This window comes from Dermacentor albipictus, chromosome 7 (assembly GCF_038994185.2).
Source record: "Dermacentor albipictus isolate Rhodes 1998 colony chromosome 7, USDA_Dalb.pri_finalv2, whole genome shotgun sequence".
In the NCBI taxonomy this organism is placed as follows: Eukaryota; Metazoa; Arthropoda; class Arachnida; order Ixodida; family Ixodidae; genus Dermacentor; species Dermacentor albipictus.
In genome coordinates, this window is record NC_091827.1 from 129,130,055 (window position 1) to 129,156,014 (window position 25,960).

The following is a 25,960-nucleotide window of genomic DNA, read 5'->3' on the forward strand; positions in this document are numbered from 1 at the left end:
TCACGACGTTTGGCTGGCGTAGATCGTTTCCCCTCCGAGACACCGAGTTCTTTGGTTCGTTCCGTTCGCTCAGGCGCACGTTTCGTTGCCGCGCCGAACGCTGCGTTGCTCGACGCTCACCGCGTGATAGGTGGGCGCTAACTCCGATGCGGGACGCATCGTAAGTGATCGCTGTGCCGTAGCGCATTGTCTTATACCCCTTGGCGGGTCGACGGGGACGCTGTCGCGTCCCACTCTTAAAGGCGAAGCTTAAGCGTCCTCCAATTTTTTGTTTGCCTCTTGCTTCTACCGCTACTTCTGCCGCCTGCACTGCAGCCTGGCCTGCTCAGTCTTGCGGCGCTGAGCGAACATGAACCGGCGGCGCATACTTGTCAATGCCGCCAGCCGCCGTCGCGTGATGCTGGTTGGCGGCGACCCCGAAAATCCGTCGAGAATTTCTTCCTTGTGGTCGTGCCATTGCGCCATTTTTTTTCTTCTCCCCGCGTGCACCCCTGTAACCGTCCCCGCCTTCCTAGCAGTAGCGATCCCAACAGGTACGTGGCGCCCTCTCTGGAGAACGCCATGAGTTCACAGGGCACGACACCTACCCTTTTCAAAGGACAAGCCCTTAGCTTGCGCATAGGTTTAGGCGTGGCGGTGGTCTAATGGCTCGACCACTGCGGCTGGTGTGGTTGGCTTCTTTTGCAACGCCACTTCCTGCATGGTTCGGTAGTGCAACTTCTGGCACCTCGTGCTTTTGTGCGACAAACACTTCCTTTGGCCGTTACACAGTGTAAGATCTCGGTGCATTTGAAACTACAATGATGGTTTCTTGTTGGCTCCCATGTCTGATCTGGACAAATGTAGCTGGCTATAGCGGTGGCCTGTGTTTCATTTTAGGCCTCCTGTCGCAGTGTTTGGCTTCTCGCTCACGAAGGAGATTGTTGTTTTGCCGGACCATTGCAACGGTTTGCGCGACAACACAAACAGCTTTGTGCACGTCTTTTCCAGGTATGTGTGAAATCGCGAAGTCATACTCAAGCACACACATGCGAAATCGCTGCAGTCGCGGTGTCATCTCATCAATGTGTTTCGTTGAGAACAAAGACGTCAAGGGCTTGTGATCAGTTTCTATACTGAACTGCAGACCGAAAACGTACATCCTGAAATGTTCACATGCCCACGTTGTAGCGAGTGCTTCCTCCTCCACCCGAGCATACTTTTGCTTGTCGGTGTCATTTTCCTGGAAGCATATGCCACTGGCTGTCGCTTGCCCTTGTCATTTGTTTGGAGAAGAACCACCCCGAAGCCATAGGAAGAGGCATCAGCTGATATCCTCAGAGACCTTTGTGGGTCGTAGTAGCGCAACACTGGTGTTGTCGGCAGGCCATCCTTGATCCGGTGGAAGGCTTATTGAGGATAGTGCCAAACCCAAGGTGCTTCGTCAAGCAGCAGTACCCGTAACGGTTTTGTCTTCTTCGCCAGTTCCAGGAGAAATTTTGCCAGCTGGTTACCATGCGCAGGAATGACCTGAGCTCATTTGTGTTCTCTAGCGTGACGTCTTTCTGCTGGCTCCAGTTTCCTCCTGGTCAGCAGGGATACCAGCTTCGTTCAAGATGTGCCCGAGAAACTTGACCATTTTTTGTGCTGAATTCACACTTGCGTTGATTTAGAGTCATTCCCACGTCCTTGAGCACTGCCATGAGGCTTGCGCCTCGTTCCGCTTGGTCTTTCTTAAAAACGACGGTGTCCTACTAGTGGCATGCTATTTCAGGGAGTTCCTCAAGAATGCGAAGCACCTCTCGCCGGAAGAACTCTGGTGCTGTTGCAATGCCAAAAGGTAATCCCAGAAATTGAAATCTCCCAAACGGTGTGATGAATGTGGTCAAGTCCTGGGACTCTGGTGCAAGGGGCGTCTACCAGTAGCCATAATTTGCATCGAGCTTGCTAAAACCTTTCCATTCGCCAACTTCGCCAAGTTTTCTTCAGCTGTAGGCATGATGACCCTTTCACACATCAGCTGCCGGTTCAATTTAGTGAAATGCAGATTCTCATCTCCATTCTGTTTCAATGCAATGACCATGGATGCACACGAGGGTGTTGCATGGCAAACATGCTGGATCACTGCAAGATCCTTCATTCCTCGTAGTTCGTGTTCGTCTTTAGGCAGGCGTGGAACAGCCACTTGTCGAGACGTTGTCACTGCATAAGGCGTATCTTTGCTCTGAGCGTTACCTTGTAGACAAGTTTCATTTTATCAAGTCTAGTGAAGAGTTGGCGGAACTCTGGTGTCACCTCCGGGGACACCGCGTTTCTTGCTGGGCTTTGTTGGCCTCAATTGCATCCAGGTGTGACAGTATATCAAGAGCACGTATGGCAGTTCGTCCCAATAGCGCTGCCTGCAAGCCTTCCACTACAAAAACCTGTCCTTGAACAGACTTTCCTTGTCATGCAGTTGTGCGAAAAGTATTTTGTCAGGAGTTTTCTGTCTCCATGTGGCTGCTGTCATACTGCGAAGCAGCGATTATACTCACGTCAGCTCCTGTGTCGACTTCGAAGTGAACAGCACGACTGTTCACAAGTGCAACGACGAACCAAGGTTCGAGGGTATCAGCCTCGCTGACCTCACCGAAAAACACCTCTCCGTTGTTTGATGTTCCTATTCTGTTGGTGCTGGATCCACGCGCCCTTTGCCCTGTCTGTTGCTGGCGTACCGACATGCACACTGTTGCACAGTGGGCAATTTTCTCCCAGTTGCGCTGCTTTCCGGAGGCTGGACACTGTTTCTTGAAATGCTACTCTGTACTGCCGCGCCACTTTCACACATTTCGTTCCGCGAAGTGCACAGCTGCTGGCTTGCCTGGTTCCCGCCACGCGCCTCCTTGGCTCCGGCGTTGTTTCGACCGTCGCAGCTCGTCGACCGCAGCACCATGCTGCGTTCTGTCGCGTAGGTCGTTCTCTTGCTTTTCGACGATTCTGCAGTTCCGTGCAATTTTCATCGCGGACAAAAGTGTGAGCATAGGTTCTAGTTGAACTTTTCAATTAGTCCGAGGTCCAAAAGTCCCGCAAAAAGTCCGTCACAAATGAGGTCATCTTTCAATGAACCGTACTCATAAGTTTCAACGAGATTGTGCAGGTTTGTGATGAACGCTTCGACTGACTCGCTCTCTTCCTGCTTTCCACGATTGAACTTTGCCATCTAGGAAATGACCTTTGTGCAAGGTATGAAGTGTCCCTTGAATTTGCTTTCACTGTTGCGTGTTCCGCGAGGTTGGCGGCTGTGAAGCTTGGTGACGCCAATATGTCTTCGACGTCCTGCTCCATCGTGTACAAGAACATGTTCATCTGTGTTGCTACATCACAAACGTGAACTCGTGACACAATGCGATAGCATTCCCACCTTGCGACCCAACGTTTTCAGTCATTTGGGTCTCGGAAGTCCAACTTTTCTGGCAGTTCGACGGCGAACAGGTTGAAAAAAGTTCGCGCCATTTTCCTGGCCCGCTGCCGCTGCTTACTGAGCGACGGTGTCCCCTTCCGTCTGGCATCTTGGCCGTTTCGTAACCCTCACCGGATGCTATGCGACTTCTTGTTTACCGCTGCCACCATGTTGTGTTGTCGGCGGTTTGGAAGAAGACCGAGACACGTTCGGTTTCGAACATGAGAACGAACGATGCGTTTATTCTTACGCCTTGTTTTTTCCCCTTTTCCTCGCACGCACACTTGTAGTCGTTCCAGCCTTCCTAGTGGTGGCGATCCCAACAGGTGCGTGGCACCCTCTCTGGAGACCCGCATGAGTTCACACGACACAATTTCAACCATGGGAAGAATAAAGAGAGGTGCGAACGAAATTTTAGGAGGAATAGCATGTAAAAGAATCTATGCTTTGGGGTTATGACAGGGATAGCGTGGGCGCACACGTTCGCGTCTCTGTACGTCTTTGCACTGAGCACGGTTTGTGAATCGTCGCAAGTAGCTGTGAAGCACGGCTGCCTCGAAGTGTTCATCATAAATAGAAGCTACAAATCTGTTTTGAGTACCGCCGACTGTAGCTGCTCAGTTATACAGCTGCGTCATTAAGGTGAACGGAAGCGGTGATTGAAGCCACATCTGCCATTGAGGCATGATGGCTTTGCCTACAGCCTTCAAATAACCACTAAAATTTATTACTACTGATACTGTTTACTAGAATGGTGCCACTGACTATGCACTCTGGCTGATAACCATAGAGCATGCTGGGTACATCGTACGGCTTCACCTTTTTGCCGAAACAGCACATAATTTAAGGCTCCAATTGTTCCCCCGAAAAATTATGAAACAATGGAGAAAAAACGGCCTACTCAAATTAATAATACGCCCAGAAAACAATTCTTCGCTGACAAACATTCATGAAAAAAACTCTGCAAGGATAGAGTAACTTTTGATCGAATGAGCAGCATTTCTTAAAGAATTTTTAGAGCTGAAACAGCATTTCTTTGCTAAAGTATTACAGCGTGCAAGTATGATTTGTTTCTTGAGTATTCTAGCAGCCTAATTAACGCTGTAGTTTTTTCCATGGCTAAAAGCACATGCCTAAAAACGCAAATTTTAGTTTTTGAGTATATATCAGTTTTTCTTATATGATGAAGCATGCTGGGACTACATTGGAGTTATTTAAGTATGGTAAACATACCGCTAATTTCAGTTGGCTTCTCCCCCACATTCAAGTTGTGTAAGCCTTACATTTCTAGTTGGGCCACCAACAAATGTGAACTGGCACACCCATACTCTTGCTTCCTCATGTATTTCCTATGTAGCCCTATGTATGCTTTATATGAGTATTGTCTCTGGTCATTTTCATTTTTTTTGTTTGAATTCTTCCTTTTCGCTTATAAAGCTACCAATATTCTATATTTACACTATTATAAGAATTAAATGCCATCGCGAATTGCGCATTTTTGTGGAGGTGCAAGGCATTAAACTTTTCACGTGAGGGACAAATTTTCTTGTGGTATTCGCCAAAGAATTCTTACACATTAAAAAAGAAATGCGCACTAATGCTCAAGGAAGAAAAACTGCGTCGACATCGTGCACAACGATGGAGCGCCTGACATCCGCGGTAACATCCTGCGGTGTGGAGGCTTGGGAATAAAATGCCTTTGGTACACTGTCATAAGAAGTCAACACACACTGACACCAAGGACAATATAGGGGAAATGACTTGTGACTAATAAATGAAATAAAGAAAGGAAAAAATTAATGGAACTTAAAGTGGATGAAAAAAACAACTTGCGGCAGGTGGGAGCCGAACCCACAACCTTCGAGTAGTTTTTTCGTCCACTTTAACTTTCATTAACTTATTGTTTCTTTATTTCATTTATTAGGCAGAAGTAATTTCCCCTGTGTTGTCTTTGGCGTCACTGTTCGTTGGCTTCTTATGATACGACTAATAAAGAAACTGTGCCACCCGGTTAAAACCCTTTCTTCTCGTTTATTACATAAGGAGGGTCATGAATCCGGCAACATTGATGCCTTCAGGTAGCATGTGTGGGTTTATTGACCAGTAGCCTTCACCCAAAAGGATCACGTTCTCGTGACGCCTGCGGCAAAATGGACGTTCCACGTCCGCCGCCAGGGCCTGTGAGTGGTGGCGCTGGCTAACACTCCCATGTTTCTACTAGGACACATGAATATCCAAGAAAGTGGATGGGGATACGGCGCCACGGTAGCGATTGGTAGAGCATCGCACGTGAAATGCGAAGGTCGTGGGTTCGGTTCCCGCCTGCGGCAAGTAGTTTTTTCATCCACTTTAATTTCCAAGAAATTATCGTTTCTTTATTTCATTTAGTAGGCAGAAGTAATTTCCCCTTTGTTGTCCTTGGTGTCAGTGTTTGTTGGCTTCTTATGATATGACTAATAAAACATCGGGACCCTCGGTTAACCCCCTTTCTTCTCGTGCGGTACACTGTGTCATCTAGAAACCTCCTACTTACCTCACAAAGGCGGGCGAACGGTGGCCCTTTGAAATTTGCGTGACTGATGGTGTATCCACATCCACGCTCCACATTATGCTTGCTGAACCTTGTCTTATTATGATACAATGACAAAATATATTTGCCCAGCCCTCGCTTAATCGCAGAAAATTATATGGATAATTCAGAATTACTGCTCTAATGACCCAAATTTATTGGCAAATTTTCATTCGCATTTGAAAGCACTATATACAATAGTTGTTAGCGCACCACACTGTGGTTTTCGAGCTCTCAAAAGGGGTTTGAAATACATAACGGCAGTAAATGGATTTTTCGGTGACCGGGTGACCATGCAAATGCGTCAGCGTAACTGTTGGCTCGCTGTTCTACGTAAGATCCTAGCGGACGAGTCATACTAATGCGGCTGCTTTCTTTTATCATCACGCAGCAGCTTAATGAACGCCTTGTCAGTTTTACGCTATCGTTAAGCCAGTCGGTTGGAAGTTGTTTGAAACCACCTTTGAGGGGGGCAGAATTTGCACATTTTGTCTACTTCATACCACAACATTGAAAGTTGAAAAACATTATTGAGAAGGAAGATGCAGGCTAGGAAATATTGAATATGTACTTCTTTAATGAAAAAAAAACAAGTGATAATTTTAATTCATGTCACGAGACCGAAATTATTCAGTTTTCCCAGTTATTTAGGTTAGTCAGCTTATTAAATATAACATAGATGTGCCCCAGATAGCGCGTGTTCTGCTGACAGAATGTCATTGCTCGCCAAGTCCAGAGGGTGCATCTTGAGAGCTGAATAGACAGCATCATATGTATGAGAAAGTACCCACCTCCCAGACACCCGGGAAGGACTTGCTCGGGCAGGGCGTGATCATACACTCGTGGTTGATCGCGTAGTCAAGCGTGTAAGGCCAAAAGGGCGGGTTGTTTTCGAACACCGGCATGGAGGAGTCGTAGGTGAAGTTGGCCTCGTGCAACATCTCGAACATCTTGTTCCCGCCGATCTGCAGGAATGGAGCGCGCATTCCTCGCACATCCTCCAGCTTGACGCCGCCGAACAGGTGCAGGATCTCGCGCTGGCCAGCCACCTCCTTGAACCACTGCTGCTTGGAGAACTTCTCGCCGAAGCTGTGCCTGCGTCGTCAGATATATCGCGTTCTTGAGCAGCGCTCACTCAGCGATGCGGCTACGTCACGATAACGTTGTGACAACAAATCTCTCCAGTGAGTCTCGTACCATCAATAGCCGCTCATTTTGGGACTGTGCACAAATCAAAAACAGTCCGTCAGCTTTTGCTCGTAGTATATGGCAATAAAGATACATTTATGATATATAATTCTTGCATCGCTTTAATGGTGGTGGCATTCGCTAGTTTTTTAGCGTATGACAACCTACGTTTGGCAAGGCTGTACAAGTTACTCTGACGTCTATATTTACTTACCTGGACAGCGGGCTTCTGATTACCTGTCCCCCTGAAGGATGACTTGAAGCATAGACTTGTGTGTTTATTGTCTTGCGTCTTTATTTAAGTAACGCACACATGCGCACGCACGAACGCACGCACGTACGCACACGAGTATTGTGAGCGCTCGTACGCTTTCAGTTCGAATGCTTCCTGATCTTGAGCCCGTAAAAGGCAACTTTCCACCTAATAATAACGGGTTGTCAAGTTCAGTTGCAAAAATGGAGCGCAATACAGTTTAGTTCTCTCGATGAAAGCTGAACAGATAACAAACCTTCGAAGAACTGTTCTACTACCATAGTCATTGGCTACAAATATTGATTTCGTAAATCAAAGTAAACTTACATAGTTTTAGTAATTAAAAAGTATCTTACAGACTAAAAGTGAGGCAGAACAACGTTATTGGTTGGTTAGACAAAACAAAACGTGTCCAATTAGACCGCACTATGTTTCCAAGCATTCCTACTGTCATTTGTCCTGTCACATAAAAAAGGGGCCGGTGTTTTCAGAACATCGTTCAGAGCAACCTCTATTTGGGCTAAATGGTGCACATAGCGGCAAAATTACTCTTGCGTCGACTCACTAAGACTCGAATTGGCCTTTGAGTACGTGACTATAAGAAAAGAAAGGAATGGCTGACCTCTGAGTCCTAAGCTGGATTAAATGAGATGAGTATATTATTGCCGAGTTTCAGTAGGAGTAAATAATTTATTTATTACACACTACTGCAGACCTCATTGGCCTAAGCATGGGTACAAAGGATAATAATAATAATAATAATAATAATAATAATAATAATATTATTATTATTATTATTATTATTATTATTATTATTATTATTATTATTATTATTATTATTATTATTATTATTATTATTTGATAAAAACACACTAACAGAGTGAGAGAAAAACTGGAAAGGACCAAGCTGGCAACTGCCACCTAGAAGGGCACAAAGCCTGCCTACTCTTTAGGAAGGAGCGGATAGAAAAAAAGTTGAACATAAGGAGTAGGCAAGCAAAGAAGAAAAATACAGTATGATGGTAGGCCACAAAACAAGGCATACAGTCAGAAAGTAGGAACAGAACGTACACACAGGAACAGCAAAATACAAACCATGTAGGTCGGACTAACTACAGATGGATGCCAAAGGTAAAAACGAACGTTAGCAGGAAAAAGATGATGCGGGTACCAGACAGAGAGCATTATTAAATAAAAAAAACAAATTTGAGTATTGGCATTAACAAATGAACAGCGTTATATCTCTGCCCGTGTAAAAATATAAATTATAACCTAAAGGAAGTTAATGTATGTGGCAAAGTTCAAGTGCCTTGCAAAAATCGCTGGCCTCAAAAACAGTTTTAGGAAGGACGCGTCAGTCAGAAATCGTCCGCGGGAAAAAAACAGTTTTAATACATTCGTTTTTGTAAAAATCGGTTTCAGCGCATGATCATGTGTATATCGAGGTCTTCGGCTACTTAAGGGTTGCACATGTAAATATATGAACCTGTATAGCTTGTGATTTAAAAAAAAATGTTGACAGTCAGTTTAGCATATGCTAAAGAGGATGAAGGCGAAAGCCCACGCGCACACGACACATACATTAGTTGACATTTTCATTCTAGTGCATTTTAGTTCCTATTACTTGTTTTCTAGCAGAAAACGTCGTGGGTTCGCGGGTCTTAAATAGCTCTATCTTAATTAACTGCGCCTATACTTCGCCCTAATTCACCAAATGTAGTGTTCAACTCTCGCTTTGATTCTCGACTTCCACGATGTCAATTAGAATCTAAATTGGAGACATGACGTGTTCCCCTACGTAAGTTGGTTCGACTCCCATCAAAGTTTGCGGTTAGAGTGCCTAATTGACTCTATCCTAATGAACTGCGCATTAATAACGTATTTAACACCAAAACTCATGGGTTAGACTCCCACCGAAGGTTCGACCCCCAATTTTGGAGCTACTGAATTTGGGTGCCATAATGCCGGACGGTCACATTTTCGTCCCATGAGCGTTGTCTAAGGCTTTCGCCTTAATATCGTGCCAATAAACTATGCGACCTTATTTTGTATGTATTTGTAAAGATGGAATGTCATGATCCCGCATAACCTTAGTAAGGGAGTCAGCCTTTTTGTAGTCCCCATCGATAAATCTGCCATCTTGCCTTTTTGACTGCTTTAGCTATTGCATATCCCGTTTAGTTTGCGAATGCTAAAATTACGGAAGCATGTTCTATTTTAGGCCTGACGTAGGTGGCGTATGTCAATAATCTGAGCATTGTTGGCGCTCTTAAATTTTCTTATTACGGACACAACTCCCTGAAGGCAGATACACCAGCTGCGGTGGCATAGCAGCTATGGTGTTGCGCTGCTGAGCACGAGGTGGAATACCTTCTGCGGTGGCCGCATTACAATGGGAGCGAAATGCCCGTGTCCTCTGCATTGGCGGTACGTTAAAGATCTTCTTCTGGTCAAAATTAATCCACTGTGGCGTGCCTCATAAATGAAATCGCGGTTTTGGCACGTAATATCGTAGAATTCAATGGCTGATGCACAAATGTCCCAAACATGAGCTGACCACGATAACGTTGAAGTGTATGGAACGCAAAAATATATGTGATCAGTTAGTTGTTCTCTTTCGTCATTATAAAGTGTATAGGATTTATTACTAGGCAATTATTTACGTGGGCTTAAGATGACGTTTTTGAACGTTAACTTCCATGTCCCATGTCCCACACCACTGCTCCACCTTCAGCAACTGGTGCTGTAAAACAGTATGGTCAATTTGACACATTATGTCTCCATATAATACAGCCCTTTGAAAAAGCCTTTGTATACACGGAGTCAGGCACTAATTCAGTTAAGTCGTTTACATAGACAAAAAATAGCACAAGACCCAGTACACTGCCCTGCGGCAGACCAGAAGAGAAAGAAAAGCTATCAAAAGCATCGACAAAAACAAACTGAGTTCTAGTTTGCAAACTAAATGGCGAGGATGACTAGCTGAGGGGAATTCGGTGAACGAGAGCGAGCCCGAAGCAAAAACGTCCACCTTCATTCAATCCTGTGAGATTGAATGTGCAGCGAAGCCGGTGAAGGCGTTAGACAAGCGCCACCACCACAAGCAACGTGCGTCGCGTGGGCACGCGCATGTGCGGCCTCACTCTTCTAGGTCCAAGCGCAACTGCCTTATCAGGCTAAATTAATGTTTACAAGAAAATACCACCAGAAAATTTCTAAATTACTACTCACACACACGTTACAGACACGATAGCGCCGGATTGTAATTGGAATATAGGATAAAACATAATTCTGTTAAGCGTAACCTTAACACAAACCAGTTTTTCAGCTGCTGTTTGAGGTCCATCCTCGTTCTTCCTCATTCATCTAGGCCCATCTCCTGGCGCAACTGCGTTATTCAACTAATCGAATTTGTAAAAGCAATATGCGCCAAAAAATTTCTAAATTACGACTTGCACACAACTTACAGTGTTGATAGCATCACATTGTAATTTGAATATGCGATTAAACATTATTCTGTCAGCCTGCAACTAAAAGACAAAGCCCTTTTCAAGCTGCCGTTTGAGGTCCATCCTCGTTCTTCCTTATTCATCTAGGGCCACCCCTTGGCGCAAGTGTGTTATTCAAAAGATCTAATTTCTCAAAGTAAAATGCGTAAAAATTTTCTAAATTACGACTTGTGCACAACAAACAGACATAATATCATCGGATTGTAATTTCAATATAATCTAAAACATTATTCTGTTAGCCTGAAACTAAAAGACAAAGCCCTTTTCCAGCTGCCTTTTGAGGTCCATCATCGTTCTTCCTTATTCATCTAGGGCCACCACCTGGCGCAAGTGCGTTATTGAACTAATCGAATTTCTCGAAGTGAAATATGCGTCATAAAACTTCTAAGTTATGACTTACCCACAACTTACAGACATGAAAGCATCGCATTGTAACTTGAATATACGATAAAACATAATTCTGTTAAGTGTAACTTAACACAAACCCCTTTTCCAGCTGCCGTTTGAGGTCCATCCTTGTTCTTCCTTATTCATCTAGGGAAACCACTTGGCGCAAGTGCGTTAATCACCTAATCGAATTTCTCGAAGTAAAATGCGTCAAAGAATTTGTATAGCATGACTTACACACAACTTACAGACATTCTTTTTTTCTTTCTTTTTATGGGGTTTTACTTGCCAAAACCCCTTTCTGATTATGAGGCACGCCGTAGTGGGGGACTCCGGAAATTTCGACCACCTGGGGTTCTTTAACGTGCACCTAAATCTAAGCACACGGGTGTTTTCGCATTTCGCCCCCATCGAAACTTACAGACATGATAGCATAGGATTGCAATTTGAATACACGATAAAACATAATTCTGTTAAGCGTAACCTAAACACAAACCCCCTTTCCATCTCCCGTTTGAGGTCCATCCTTGTTCTTCGTTATTTATCTAAGGCCACCACCTGGCGCAAGTGCTTTATTCAACTAATCATAGTTCTCAAGGGAAAATGCGTCAAACATTTCTAAATTACAATTTGCATACAACTTGCAGACATGATAGCATCGGATTGTAATTTGAATATACGATAAAACACAATTCTGTTAAGCGTAGCCTAAACACAAAACCCTTTTACAGCTGCCATGACAGTACTGTTGATGGGCAGTGTTCGCCATAATGTCGATTAGGGTCGCAGCATACGCTGTGCGAAAGATGCAACGGGCCCGTCACCCACGCACCAAGCACTGATACATTGTGTGCATACGCTCGTGACGCGCGCGTGCACGTGTGCGGAAGTGGAGCATACATCCTCATTCGTGCAGGCTCTCCGCCCGGCGCAATTGCGTTATTCTATAACTAAATTCTAAGTAAGCTACGTCACAACATTCTTAAAGTAGCTCTCACGCACAACCTGGAGACATGATATCATCTAATACACCGTAAAACAATTTTGTTACGCGGAAACACAAACAAACCCTTTTTCCAGCTGGTGGTCTTTGGTTGAGCATGCCACGAAAAATCCCGACCAACTAGAGGCTAACAGCTTCGCTGTAAAAGTATATTTTACGAGTAAGTCTCAGTGGGTTCCTTTGATTTTGCTGACCTACGGCCAATAATATGAGAGGCCGAGGACAAAGCGTTTTTCGACAAGCCGGTTTTAAAAGTAAAACAACCGAAACGAAGTTGAAGTGCGTGAATGGCGCGTGACATAGGAGTGCGTTTGAAAGAAGCTGCGCACCACAGGTGAGCACAGAATCTAAATCAGTTCCTTCAAATACACTGCACAAGAGCTTGGCTACCCAACCTCACAACTTATGCCTTCAGACTTTACTTCAAAGGACATAAGCCCTTTGCCAACAATTCCTTTTTTAGGCGTACTAAATCCAACAGTCAACTCTCATGAATACACACACAGATTCATCGGGAATGACGTATATTCAGCATTTATTCTTGCGAACTGAAAAGAAAATGTATGGTGACAAGTATGATACAAGCTCGCAAAATCTGAGTTCTACAGTCGAGAAAAACTTCAATTTACATAGTCTCACTAAGTTCATATTGTGACGTTGCCGTGAAGGTGAAGAACCAGTGGCAAGGAGGAAAAGTGGCGAAATTAGGAAATTATTCACCGGGCGGACCTGCGGCCAGGCAAACAAGTAATACTCAGCACAATGATAGTGGCGAGCGCACTCGCTTATCGTAAAAAATCTGATCTGCCGGTCAAGCGTGTCAGCGTTTATACAAGACGCGTCGAAGGTCCCTGCGTAATCGCTGGGGCTCGCGCACTTTCCAGAATGTACGACACTCTTGCGTTGCGTATGCACTCTGATTACACAAGCTTCAGCGAGAAGATATACAGCACATGAAAACAACTATATTCGAATAGGTTCCAAATCTTCCAGGCGCGTCTTCATTGCCTAGAATCTGCGCTGCTTAAATGTACAGCGTTGCGCCTGCACGCCTTGTGTAGGCTGTCTGCTTCCTTTATAATAAACCGAGCCAGAAAACAGATGGACAAGAAAGAGCACAGGACCTGCGCTGGTCCTGTGCTCTTCCTTGTCCATGTGTATTCTGGCGCTGTTTAAAATGAATGACTCGTAGCGACTAGCTGACACCCAGACCCTTTTAAGCGGTCCGCTTGACGAATTTGCAGGCCATTTATTCTTCAGAAACGTACCGTGCCATTCCATGAACCTAAATTTATCCTGTTTGCCTGCGACCGTGGTAGTGTCTGGTAGTAGCCTTTCCTTGACTTCTTGCGTCGCGTTTTCAATCTCCCGCACTCCCCTATGTATGGGGGCTTGTAGCGGAGATCGGTAAGGCTGCTATTCACTCATTTCATGACTTCGTTGGTTCTAGCTATTGTCTGCATCGTCTCCCTATTTACTCTCTACCATTCTATTTTCCTGCTGGACTGCTGCACGTTAGAACAAAGGCAAGCGCTGAAGTTCCTGCAATGCTTTTTCTGGGATCACAGATAAATAAAGCCGTCAAGAGGTTATGTGGCGATGCCCAGGGAGCTCGAATTGACATGGTAGTGACGTGATGGAAAGGTCCAAACGAGTTTCTCGCGTTGCCTGTCGTTTATGGCACGCTGCTGCCAACTATATCCACGCTGTGAACTACCTCGCGACGCGGCGTGCGAGAGAGCGACAGCAGCAGCGGTCGAAAAGTCGAAGAGGCAAAGAAAGCGTCGTTTTCAAAATGAAAGCATACGTATTAAAAAAGTAACAAACAAACCAAGTCAAGCCTAGAGCTTGTTAGCTGGTAGGAGGGCTTAAGACGCACATGGACTACTTTGATTGCGTTACGCCGTCGGGCACAACCTCATAGCTCAGTGCGCCAATGCGTAGGATGATCTTCTAGGGTCCGAAATGGGGTCACAAACGTTTCTCACTATGTCCGCGTGAGCGTATTGGAGTCCAAAACCAAACACCTTTGCCGGACTGTACTTCAAGTAGCGTTGTTGAAGAGTGTAGTGCCGGCTGCCGGCCCTACGTTAGTTCTTCGTGCGCCGGCGGGCAAGCTATCGGGCGTGCTGGCGTAGGCGGCGACTTCGAGGTTCTCTTCCTGAGTGGTGTGTGGTAGCATGGCTTCGAGTGTCGCCACCGGGTTCCTTGCGTAAACCGGCTTCAACGACGTCATGTGCGTTGTTTCTTGCAGCACTTTGTTGTAAGCGAACGTTAAGTATGGAAGGACAGCATCTCACCTCCTCTCTTGAACGTCAGTGGGAATTTTCAGCATCTTCGCAAGACCATTTGTCTGCGGGTGGTACGCAGTTGTCTTCTTGCGGCTCACCCGGCTGTGTTGCAGAGTCACTTTAGTAAGATCCACTATAAAAGCGGTTCCGCGGTCGGTGAGGAGCGCTTACGGGGCACCAGGTCGTGGGAGGATATTCTCGACAAAGAATTTTGCCACCGCGGCTGCACTCCCTTTAGGCAGTGCTTTCGTTTACGCGTAGCGGTTAACGTAGTCGATTACCACGACGATCCACGTATTCCCGGTAGTTGAGATCAGAAAGGGCCCCAATAAGTTCATCACAATTTGTTGGAACGGTTGACAAGAACGCTGGATTGGTTGTAGCAATCCGGCTGGCCTTGTTGGTATTGTCTTGCATCGCTGATAATCTCATCAAATCTTGACGTAAGGACCGACGTCGATGGTAAGGCGCGGCCAACCATACGTCTCTTGTATGCTTTCGAGCGTGCCGGAAAACCAGAGTACCCGCCTGTCTCGTCGTCACGCAAGGAATTCCGGCTGCCGCAGTGCTGCGGCCCAACCAGAAGGTATTTCGCGCGGACTTAAGTTGTTTACGAGGACGTGGTTCTGCAGTGTAAACGAGGAGAATGCATGCGCAAGCACCCCCACCACAAAGTCGCTCTTACCTTCCAAGCAAGGCTTCGATTTTTGAGTCTGCTCGCTGCTGTTCGGCGAGGTTGTCGGTGCTTATTGTCCTCGGAAAGGTCTTGGTCGTCTTGTGGTGGTGGGCCGATTGGGCCGTTTGCATCACAATGTCGCCAATAAGACTGAAAGGCGGGCTAGTTCGTTTGACTTCATTGTGGAAAGTTTTGCGCACACTGAACGAAAGCAACAAGAAAAGAACGTAAAGACCAGCGCAGACTGACAACTGAATTTTTATTCCTAAAAACAGCACGTATATACGTACCCTCAAGACCGATCACATGATCACTCCGCATGGGCAACGCTCATATAGTGCATCTTAACACAACAACACTCATAAAATATATCATAATCGACACACTATCGTCTAATATTGAGCAAGTAAATTTCACTATCATACAAAGCGAGAGACTACAGGAGAAATGTGTTAGCCATCCGTCTGTCGCTATGTACGATCGTGAAATTAACTTGCTCAATATTGGACGATAGTGCGTCGATTAGGATGCATTTTATGAACGTTGCTATCATGTGGAACGGATGACCTGTTGTCCACGCGTGGTGATCATGTGATGGGTCTCGAGGGTATATATGTGCCATATTTAGGAATAAAAATTCGTTGTCAGACTTCCCTAGTCTTTGTGTCCTTTTCTTGTTGTCTTCGTTGAGTGTGCCCAAAGTGTTCCACAATGAAAAGTGTTTCCATCCGGTAACGTTAATTTCTTGCGGTCTAGGGCTCCAACAGGCCAGGTGCCCTCAATGGCCCTGTAACTTTGCCAGCCAACACAATGCATGATGATCCCTCAGGACTCTAAAGGGCCTAGCGTACTGGAAATGATGAAATTTTGTGGTAGGCCAAATGATGATGTAGGTAATGGAGGGACGCAGTAAGTCACGCTAGTTAGCGGTATATATTTTAGCACTCACACTGGCGACCATATGGCGATCGGGGAACAGGCGGCACCCCAAGCGCGCAACTGTATCGTCCTCTTCTTCCTTCGAGCCGACGGGCCAAAGAGAAGTAGACGTACAATAGCAGGACATTCTTTGTAGAGTAATTGGCTGCCGCTTTTCATAGACAGCGGCTAACGTAAGCTATAACCTGCTCAAGCCTGTGTATCCTTTGAACTAGCACTGCACCGAGGCCTAGGCTACTGGCGTCGGTGTGGATTTCCGTATTGGCGTCTTCGTCGAAGTGCGCAAGTACCGGTGGCGACTGCATGCGTCGTTTGAGTAATTGAAATGCGTCGGCGTTCCGCGTTTCCCACTTCATCTCAACGTCAGATTTAGTTAGACGTGGGAGCGGCTCAGCCATGCGTGAAAAGTCCTTCACGAAATTCCTGTAGTAGGCGAACATGAGAAGGAATCTACGCACTGCCTTCTTGTCGATCGGCTTCTGGAACTTTGTGATGGCAGCTCCCTTCCGTGGGCCATGGTGTAATCCAAACTTGCCGATGACGTAGCCCAGGAACAGCAGCTCTTCATACGCTAAGTGACCCTTTTCCGGTTTGAAAGTGAGTCCAGAAGAGTTGATTGTCTCTGGTACTGTTTTAAGGCGTCTAAAGTGCTCGTCAATACTTGCAGGAAAACGACGACGTCATTAAAGTAGACGAGGCAGGTGTGGCACTTGAATCAAGCCAACACCGTGTTCATCGCAGCCACAGTCCGAACGGCATAACCTTGAACTCATAGAGGCCGTCTGGTGCAATGAAGGCGGTCTTCTCGCGATCCCTCTCGTGGACTTGTACTGGCCAGTAGCCAGTCTCGAGATCCATCCACGAGAAGTATTTAGCATTTCAAAACCGGTCCGGTGTGTCGCGTATGTGTGAGAGGGGGGATAAGTTCTTTTTGATCTCGTTCAGTGGACGATAATCAACTCAGAAATACAGGGTTCCGTCCTTTTTCCTTCACCATGACTACACGACACGCCCAATGGCTCTTCGAAGGCTGCATGATTTCATCCCATAGCATTTTATCGGCTTCTTTCTTTATGCCTTCTCATTTCCGCCACTAAGCTTGGTACTGGGCTAAGAAGGAATGGCTGAGCGCATTCTTCGGTTAATATGCAATGCTTGGCAACTGAATTTTTGTCAAAACCTCGATGAGATGGAAAAGTAGTTTTTGTATTGTTTGATAAGACTTTTTATTGATGGGAAAACGTGGTTTTATTCGAAGGCTGGTTCCCTAACTATGCCAGCCGATGTAGATGCGAAAGAATCCGAGAGGACAGACGCATTGCGCGTTTCGACAATTTCCTAGATGTATGTGATTGTGGCGCCCTTGTTAGGATGTTTGTACTGCTATCTGAAATCTGTCAGAATTACTTTGTCCATTCCTCGGTGCAGTCGAGTGATTTCATGTTCGACGGAAATTTCACAGTCTAGCAATAGATGTTGTACACCCTTGACGTCGTCTTGTACGTCTGCCGGTGTTTGGGCACCAACGCAAATGCTGGTACTAGAGTATACTTCCAAGGTCAATGATTGCGCCGTGTTGGTTCAGAACATCCACGCCCAAAACTACGCCTCACGAGCACTGTTCCTGAATAACAAAGGTCGCAGTGTAGGTACAGCCATGAAAGGAAATATTTGGCTTGCACATTCAAGTCGGCGTTACTAGGTGTAGTCCAGCTGTCCGGACTTGAACGCCGTCCTAGGCAATCTTCACTTCCTTCAATTTGACGGCCAAGGATACATTGATGACGTAATAGTCGACTCCTGTGTCTACAAGAGCTCTGATTTTGTGGCCATCGACAAGCGCGTCGAGGTCGGTGCCTCTCCATCTTGCATTGCAGTTAGGGTGCGCCATCGGGTAACGGCTGTGTCGCATTGTCACGCTGTTGTCACCTGTCACAGTGAAATTTTCAGTAGGTGGCTAGTCAAATCATGCAGGCTTCCTCTGGGCGGCAGCGTGTCATTGCTTCGTCGTCGAGGTGGGTCTTGAAGCGTCAATGGAGTGGCAGAGGATCTTTGACATATCGACAAACAGCAACAATACTTATATGGGTTGCCGCTTTTAGTCTTCCGAATAAGGGCTAACTGACCCACCATGGGTTTTTGTTTGCACATACTGTTGGCCTTACGGCCGTTACAGAGTGGGTCGATAGCAGCACGTAGAATAACAATACGATTCGTAAGTAATGCAATACTGCTAGTTACAAACAAATGAACAACAACACACATAAAGACGGTTGATAGCAGCACGAAGAATAACAATACAATTCATAAGTAATGAAATAGTACTGGTTACAAAGAAACGAAAAACATACAAAAATACATAAAGAGAAAAATATATTTAACAATAACGCATTGCAGCGAGAATACACATGTATACATATACAAATATTATATACACTTATATAAATACAGAGATACATAGATAATCACGATGTATATGTTAACTATGGTTTCCCGCTGTGGAGGGTACATTTGTAATTAAATGAGATAGAGAGAACAGCAAACCATATATAGTACAGTGCGTTCACAACACATTCGTTCTAGATTCAAGCGTTTCTGTGGTAGAGCTTTCACGTAGTGATACAAGTAAATCATTCTATTCTTTGATCATTTTTGGAAAGAAAGAGCACGCACAGGTTGTTTGATGCAACTGCGGTCCCTGTTTCTCCTTAACTGTCGACCTCGTTGCACTGCGGGACGTGGCATACTGCCAATGTTAAAATAGTTTTCTAGTAAGGAGGGAAAAAATTTAGCCGAGCTGCACGCCGTCTTTCGGCTAGCGTAGGCAAGTTTAGCTTTCATTGTATTTAGGACACAGAATTTTTCTAGCGTACCTGGAAAGTATAAACCTGGCTGCTCTACGTTGTACCCATTCTAATTTATCAATCAATCCACTCCGAATATGGTCCCATATAATGCTGGCATATTCTAGCGTCGGCTTGACATACGTTAGATATGCCGTCAGCTTAGTCGACTGAGATGGTGATTACAGTTTCTGTCGAAGGAGCCATAGCTTTTTTCGCGCGTTTTCCCAAACGTACACGATACGGTCTTTTCAATTTGTGTTGTTTGTTATATTTAGACTAAAGTACTTAGACGTGTCAACCCACGCAAGTATGGTTGAGCTCACTGCATAAGCATGTTCAAGCACAAACTTCTGTTTACTTGCTATGCGTAATACAAAAGTTTTGTCTTCATTTATTTTCTATTTCCATCATTCGCACCAATTTTCAATATTCGTTAAGTCTTCATTAAGCGACTGTTAGTCTTCTTTGCCATTTATTACTTTGTATAATAAGCAATCACCAGTGAAGAGCCACACAGGGATTCCTTTGCAAATGCTTGAAGAAATATTATCGATATTAACTAAGAACAGCAAAGGGTCCAACACTGATCCTTGCGGTACATCTGACGTTACTTTCAATGGCTTTGCTTTTCTCATTAATTTCGACGAATCAGGTCGCGCCTTCGAGGTACGCGTTGATGCATTTAATTCGTTTAATTCCGACCTCTCTTAATTTTATACTTAATTTGGTATGGAGTTTAGTAAAGCAATAGTACTCTATCAGTACTCTATCAAAGGTTTTTGATAGATCAAGACCAATGGCGTCGATTTGTATCGTATTGTTTATTAGGTTAGGGAAATCAACTGTTTCAAGTTGTGTCACTGTTAAGACACACTGCCGCAATTTGTGTTGATTCGGGCAAAATATTGTGTTCGCAAGATAAGTGTAAAGCGATTTAGATATCACGTGTTGTAATATTGTGCAGCATACGCACGTTACGATATCGGCCGATAATTTGCGTTTTTTTTGTTTATCATTTGATTTGTGCACGGGTACGACCTTAGCTATAAGGCAGCCAGTCAGGCAAAAGGATGCGTGAAATATAAGTTTTAAGTATAACGCTACCCATTCTGCATATCTTCGCAACAAAGCATTCGGAATACCCTCTGGTCCCACAAATATTTTTACGTCCGTGTTCTGCAGAAGTGCCCTTAAAATGCCTTAATAACTGACATGTAGCATTTTCACTAAATGCGAGTTAAACGGAATGTGTGCACTATTAGATACCGGTGGTCGCAGGGACTGGAAACATTTCTTATACCAGCAGGCAATCACTGCAGAGTCAGTGACAACGTTATTATTGGCAGCAATATATCGTGAGTTATCGTCTTTTTGGGACATACATCTCCATACCACATCTGGAGAAGACTTCATAAAATTTTCCTCCTGTTAATGCTTTTCGGCTACGGCGACTTTCGCTCTTAACTGCGCTGACAGGATCGATGTCTTTGCTCGATATTTTGTGGCCTTCTGTCTTTGGTGGTTTATCTTAACCTTTAGTTGGATGGTATCGTGGCTAATTCATGGATTTATTTTCGTTTTCATAGTTCCCGAAGTGATATAAATGTACTGATACAATGAAAGTTAATGACTTTAAAGAATTCCCATGTTCATATCACGGCTCAAATCAATTATCCAGCGCGAACGTCAAATAGTCAATGACACCCGTGTCCTCCACTGGTTCCAAGGTCGGGACGTAAGAAATTTTTTCCTTGGATTTCTGTTTTAGTTGTTTGAACAAAAACGAGTTCATGATCCGATGTCTCTTACCGGCGGATACGTCGAACTTCTGCAAGCACAAGACCTAAGGTAAGTTGCGGTTCCCTGGAGACAGGCGCACTGTCCCGTACCGTGAGTAGATGCGATGCCGACAAGTGAATCAGACTGAGCGTGTTCCCGCGTCTCAGTTTCAAAATTTCGCCAGTTGATGCCAGGTAACTTGAAGTCGCCAGTAAAAATGAGCCGATTGCAGCGTCTTTTATTGTTATATAGGCTACGTTTGGATTGACAGTACGAATGAATGGTAGGTAGACTCTGCCACGAAGGACGGACATTTTCCACAATTGCACACCAGCAGCTTTCGTGCGGCGGTGTACCACGTAGCCTTTTCTTAACTGGACATTTTCCTTCGTTACAGTCGCAACGCCTCTACTCTGGATCACGGCGTATTATCTTATAGCCAGGGAGAACTATTTAGGTCATCTTGTATTTCAGAACGTTGCCATGTTTCTGTAATGGTAACTACGTGCGTTTCGCAATTCACTAAAATGGCTGTCAGTCATTTTGTTGACAGAGCTCCAGGCATTTAAGGTAACTATTCGGAAATCATTGCGTTCTTGGTCCCCTTCAATCCTTACTAGGCGCTAATGGAGCACTTTTCATACGTCACACCTTGAGTCGGCTCTACTTTTCATTATCTCAACGATACACGTCGGTATTGATTATAAGCTTGTCGTAGTTAAGGCGTGCGCGATAACCTTCTTTCCGTTCTTATTGCGCGGAATCCCCCCCCCCCCCCACCAAGACTTGCGCTTCTCGACAATTTCGTTAACGCAATTTTTTGCGACAGATATACGCCAGATCCTTTCAGTATTTCCTAATTCTTGATATTTTCCATTTCTCCATGAAATTATGCAGTTTTAACATCACAGGCCGAGGTCGCACACTTTGACGCATTCTGTGTATGCTTTCAGCCGTTTACACGCCATGTTTCTTGTCAAATAAATCTGTTAGCACTTTCGAAGTCAGTTCTCGTGCCGTTTCCCCTGGTCCCGGTCGGCGCGGTGGTGCACGGGAAGATCGGCGCGGCTGCCAGTCGCTGGCAGGTAGTCGGCGATGTCCCATGGTCGTTACCATAGTCGGAGGCGCATCGTGTTAACGCGGTATCCTTATAGTACCACTTGACGGTATGGGCATCGATGGCCCGCTTCTCCGCAGCAGTTGAACAGCGGGCGGCGGTCGGAGGTGTGCCAAACGTCGGTCTTTTTTGGGGCGTTGCGCGGGCCGATGGTGAGGCGGGCTTGTGGAGGTGGCTTCTGGCGATGGAATGCCGTCGTCAAGGGGCTTTGAGAGGGGCCTCGAGGGGGAACGTGACGGCGGGTGGCAGCGCTGTATTTCACGCGCTCCAACTAAGGCTGCAGTGGTTCAGGGACTCTTAGTGACTTGTAGGGTTCTTCGCAGACAACGCCGGCAAGTGACAGCACCTGAGGCTGTGCCTATGGGAGCATTTTCTGTAGTTCATCGCGCACGACGGACCGGTTCCCGCCGGTCGTTAGAGCAGAGTGCATGGTTGTGATGATGTGGGCCCAGGCCTCAAGAAATCCAGGGGTGGCGCAATGAACAAGGCTTTAATGACACCGGGACGGGACTAGGGCAACGACCACGATTACACACACGGTTCGCTCCATGGTTGCCTGTCGCTCAGACAACCATGCAGAGCGTCAATGTAGGATGACGTCTGATCGCGTATCGGTACCATGCACTCACGGCACGAGGAGCCGCAACGATGAATCGGTATCAACCGCTGGCGCAGGGGATTGAGGCACACGACGAGCCATTTGCGAAACAGCTGGGTCGGGACGTCTGTGCGCCACAGGGTTCGGAAGGCTCGGCTGTATCGGAACATGCCGGCGTCGAATGCTCACGCAGCAGTGGAGCAGGCCGGCTCAGGCCCACGGACTGAATGGCTCTCCCAGCTCGCCCAGGAACACGGGCCTCGGGCAGACGAAGTGCGCGGCTCATTCGGCACGAAAGCCCAGACCAGGCAGCTCAGGCTTGCTTGCTGGGATGACTGTCCCTTCAGCGCCAAACACCGGCTCCTTCTCTTCTTGGCCCATCGTCGCGCCACAACGATCACACACATTCGGCCGTGCAATTGAAATAGTCTCATCTCCTATCGCATGCGCCTCTGCGCAGTCTGGCATCAAGCAGCGGTTGAATTGTCGGTTGCACATTTCAATGTCTTCTTATTCAACGACACCTGTGGCATAAATATATGACGCTAGTGAAGGCCTCTAGGAAGTCTGCGAAATAGAAGTCTGCACGTCACAGACGAGAAGAATCTTGACGTGGCTACCTATCTCCAGCACGCCGAAGAAGCCCGACAGCTCGCCCGCCTGCGGATCGAGAACCAGCAGAGGACCGACAGCCGACACTACAACCTCCGACGACGCTTCGTCAAATACCAGCCCGGCGACCGTGTTTGGGTTTGGACCCGGATACGCCGACGAGGACTCAGTGAGAAACTCTTGCGACGCTATTTAGGACCCTACAAGGTCATCCGACGTGTTGGCGCACTGGACTATGAGGTCATGCCAGACAGCATTTCGCATTCACAGCGGCGCTGCACACGATTTGAAGTGGCCCACGTGGTACGTCTTAAGTCCTTTTACGCATGCTGACGAATTCCTCATTGTGTTGTTTTTTTGCTACGGATGCTTTTCTTTATTACTTTCGTATGTTTGCAGCATCGGGTCAATGCTATTGAAGGGAGGGGTATTGACACGTGTACTTGCTTATCTTTATCGGGTGACTACGTTTCACCGCCTAACAAATGTTATCGCACAGCACCGGACGCACCTGCATGTATCGGAAGTTTCTGCAATGTTATCGATGGTTCCATCTGATGTCTCTCAACAAACCTTGTGTACTCTGACTGCATGTATACGCGACGCGAATAGTGTAGAACTTTGTGGAAGACACGCGGTCGCATGGATTACAATGGAACATTCGTCGACTGATGCATAAAACCGACGCGCTTGACACGCTGATCAGATTTTCGACGATCGCCGACTGTGTTAGCCGTTTTCGTTGAGCATTGAGTGTAGCCTGTGGTTTCTGGTGGCAGGTTTGCCCAATAAATTTAGTTTCGCCATTGACAGATTTGTTGCTTCGTCCTGAACCATACCTACCACGTGACAGTATTATTGGTCGGGTTTTGTCAGGTGCGTAACTAGTGAGCCAATGACTCCATTCTACAGAGTTAGGATCAATTTGTAGTCACAGTTTCTCAAAGCAGAAAGTGATAATCTTTGTTCGGAATCAGGCCAACTATCCTTTTGCGCATCCTCGAGGCCATAGAAAATCAAGTTATTTCTTCCGAGACCTATAATCGTGACCGTCATGCAATGCCTGGAGTGTCGTACACGTGAACGTAAGTTTATCGCCGCCACCGACAAGGCTTTGAACCTCATGCTTTAGCGGGAGAATAGACGCCATGCTGTCCTAAACGCACTTGATTTTTCCTGTTCAGTTATCGTTTGTTCGAGGGTCTCTCGAATTGAGCGAATTTTATATTACAGTTCAGACTGCTTTTGTTGGATTGTGGGTATACTGAAAACATGTTGAACAATTGCTTTTCTTGCTCTGGTGTAACGGACCCTGAATTTTCCTCGACGTCCCCGGCTAGCAACATATTCTGGGCAAGGTACATTTCCATTAGACGCTTGTCTGTCATGCACAACATTCGGTACAAACGCAAAACATGTATGGTGGAATCCGCTGCCGACGTTAGGAATGATTTTTCATTAACAAAGCGGTATGAAAAACCAGCCTGAAAAAAAAAGAAAGACGGCGAAATCGCCGAACTGCCATGTCGGCACCGGATGACGAAGTGGTTTGCCAGAAGTGAGCCTTATGTAGCTTACTACCCTCCAAAGTTGTCCATGGGTACCAATTGGTGAATGCGGTGAGGACTGCTGGCAGCGCTGTCATGTCGAACGGTGGCTTGTGACACAGGCAAGCCGGGCAGATTTCGTCGACGAAGAAAACGCCTTCCGGAAGGAAGCACGTTTTTCGATACTGTGTCTTGAAGAACGGTAGTTATCTCTAGCAAGTGAAGAAAAAGACGGCGTAATCGTCGAGCGGCCATGTCGGCGCCGGATCCCGAAGTGGTTTGCCAGAAGAGAGCCTTATGTAGCTTACTACCCTCCAAAGTTGTCCATGGGTACCAGTTGGTGAATGCGGTTAGGAGCGCTGGCAGCGCTGTCATGTCGAACGGTGGCTTGTGACACAGGCAACCAGGGCAGATTTCGTCGACGAAGAGAACGCCTTCCGGAAGGAAGCACGTTTTTCGATACTGTGTCTTGAAGAACGGTAGTTATCTCTAGCAAGTGAAGAAAAAGACGGCGTAATCGTCGAGCGGCCATGTCGGCGCCGGATCCCGAAGTGGTTTGCCAGAAGAGAGCCTTATGTAGCTTACTACCCTCCAAAGTTGTCCATGGGTACCAGTTGGTGAATGCGGTTAGGAGCGCTGGCAGCGCTGTCATGTCGAACGGTGGCTTGTGACACAGGCAACCAGGGCAGATTTCGTCGACGAAGAAAACGCCTTCCGGAAGGAAGCACGTTTTTCGATACTGTGTCTTGAAGAACGGTAGTTATCTCTAGCAAGTGAAGAAAAAGACGGCGTAATCGTCGAGCGGCCATGTCGGCGCCGGATCCCGAAGTGGTTTGCCAGAAGAGAGCCTTATGTAGCTTACTACCCTCCAAAGTTGTCCATGGGTACCAGTTGGTGAATGCGGTTAGGAGCGCTGGCAGCGCTGTCATGTCCAACGGTGGCGTGTCACACAGGCAAGCCGGGCAGATCTCGTCGATGGAAAGAACGCCTTCCGGAAGGAAGCACGTTTTCGATACTGTGTCTTGAAGAACGGTAGTTATCTGCAGCAACTGAAGAAAAAGACGGCGTAAGCGTCGAGCTGCCATGTCGGCGCCGGATCCCGAAGTGGTTTGCCAGAAGAGAGCCTTATGCAGCTTACTACCATCCAAAGTTATCCAGGGTTACCAGTTGATGAATGCGGTTAGGAGCGCTGGCAGCGCTGTCATGTCGAACGGTGGCTTGTGACACA

The 25,960-nt window shown here is 46.3% G+C and overlaps 1 protein-coding gene across 1 annotated transcript in view; it reads right to left on the reverse strand.

Annotated features, from left to right (window-relative positions):
- Positions 1-25,960, reverse strand: part of Cda5 (Chitin deacetylase-like 5) — a 371,641-nt gene that overhangs the window by 49,137 nt on the left and 296,544 nt on the right. The window contains exon 6 of the mRNA XM_065424245.1: positions 6,779-7,082. Coding sequence (XP_065280317.1) covers positions 6,779-7,082 — 304 coding nt within the window. The remainder of the gene's footprint in view (positions 1-6,778; positions 7,083-25,960) is intronic.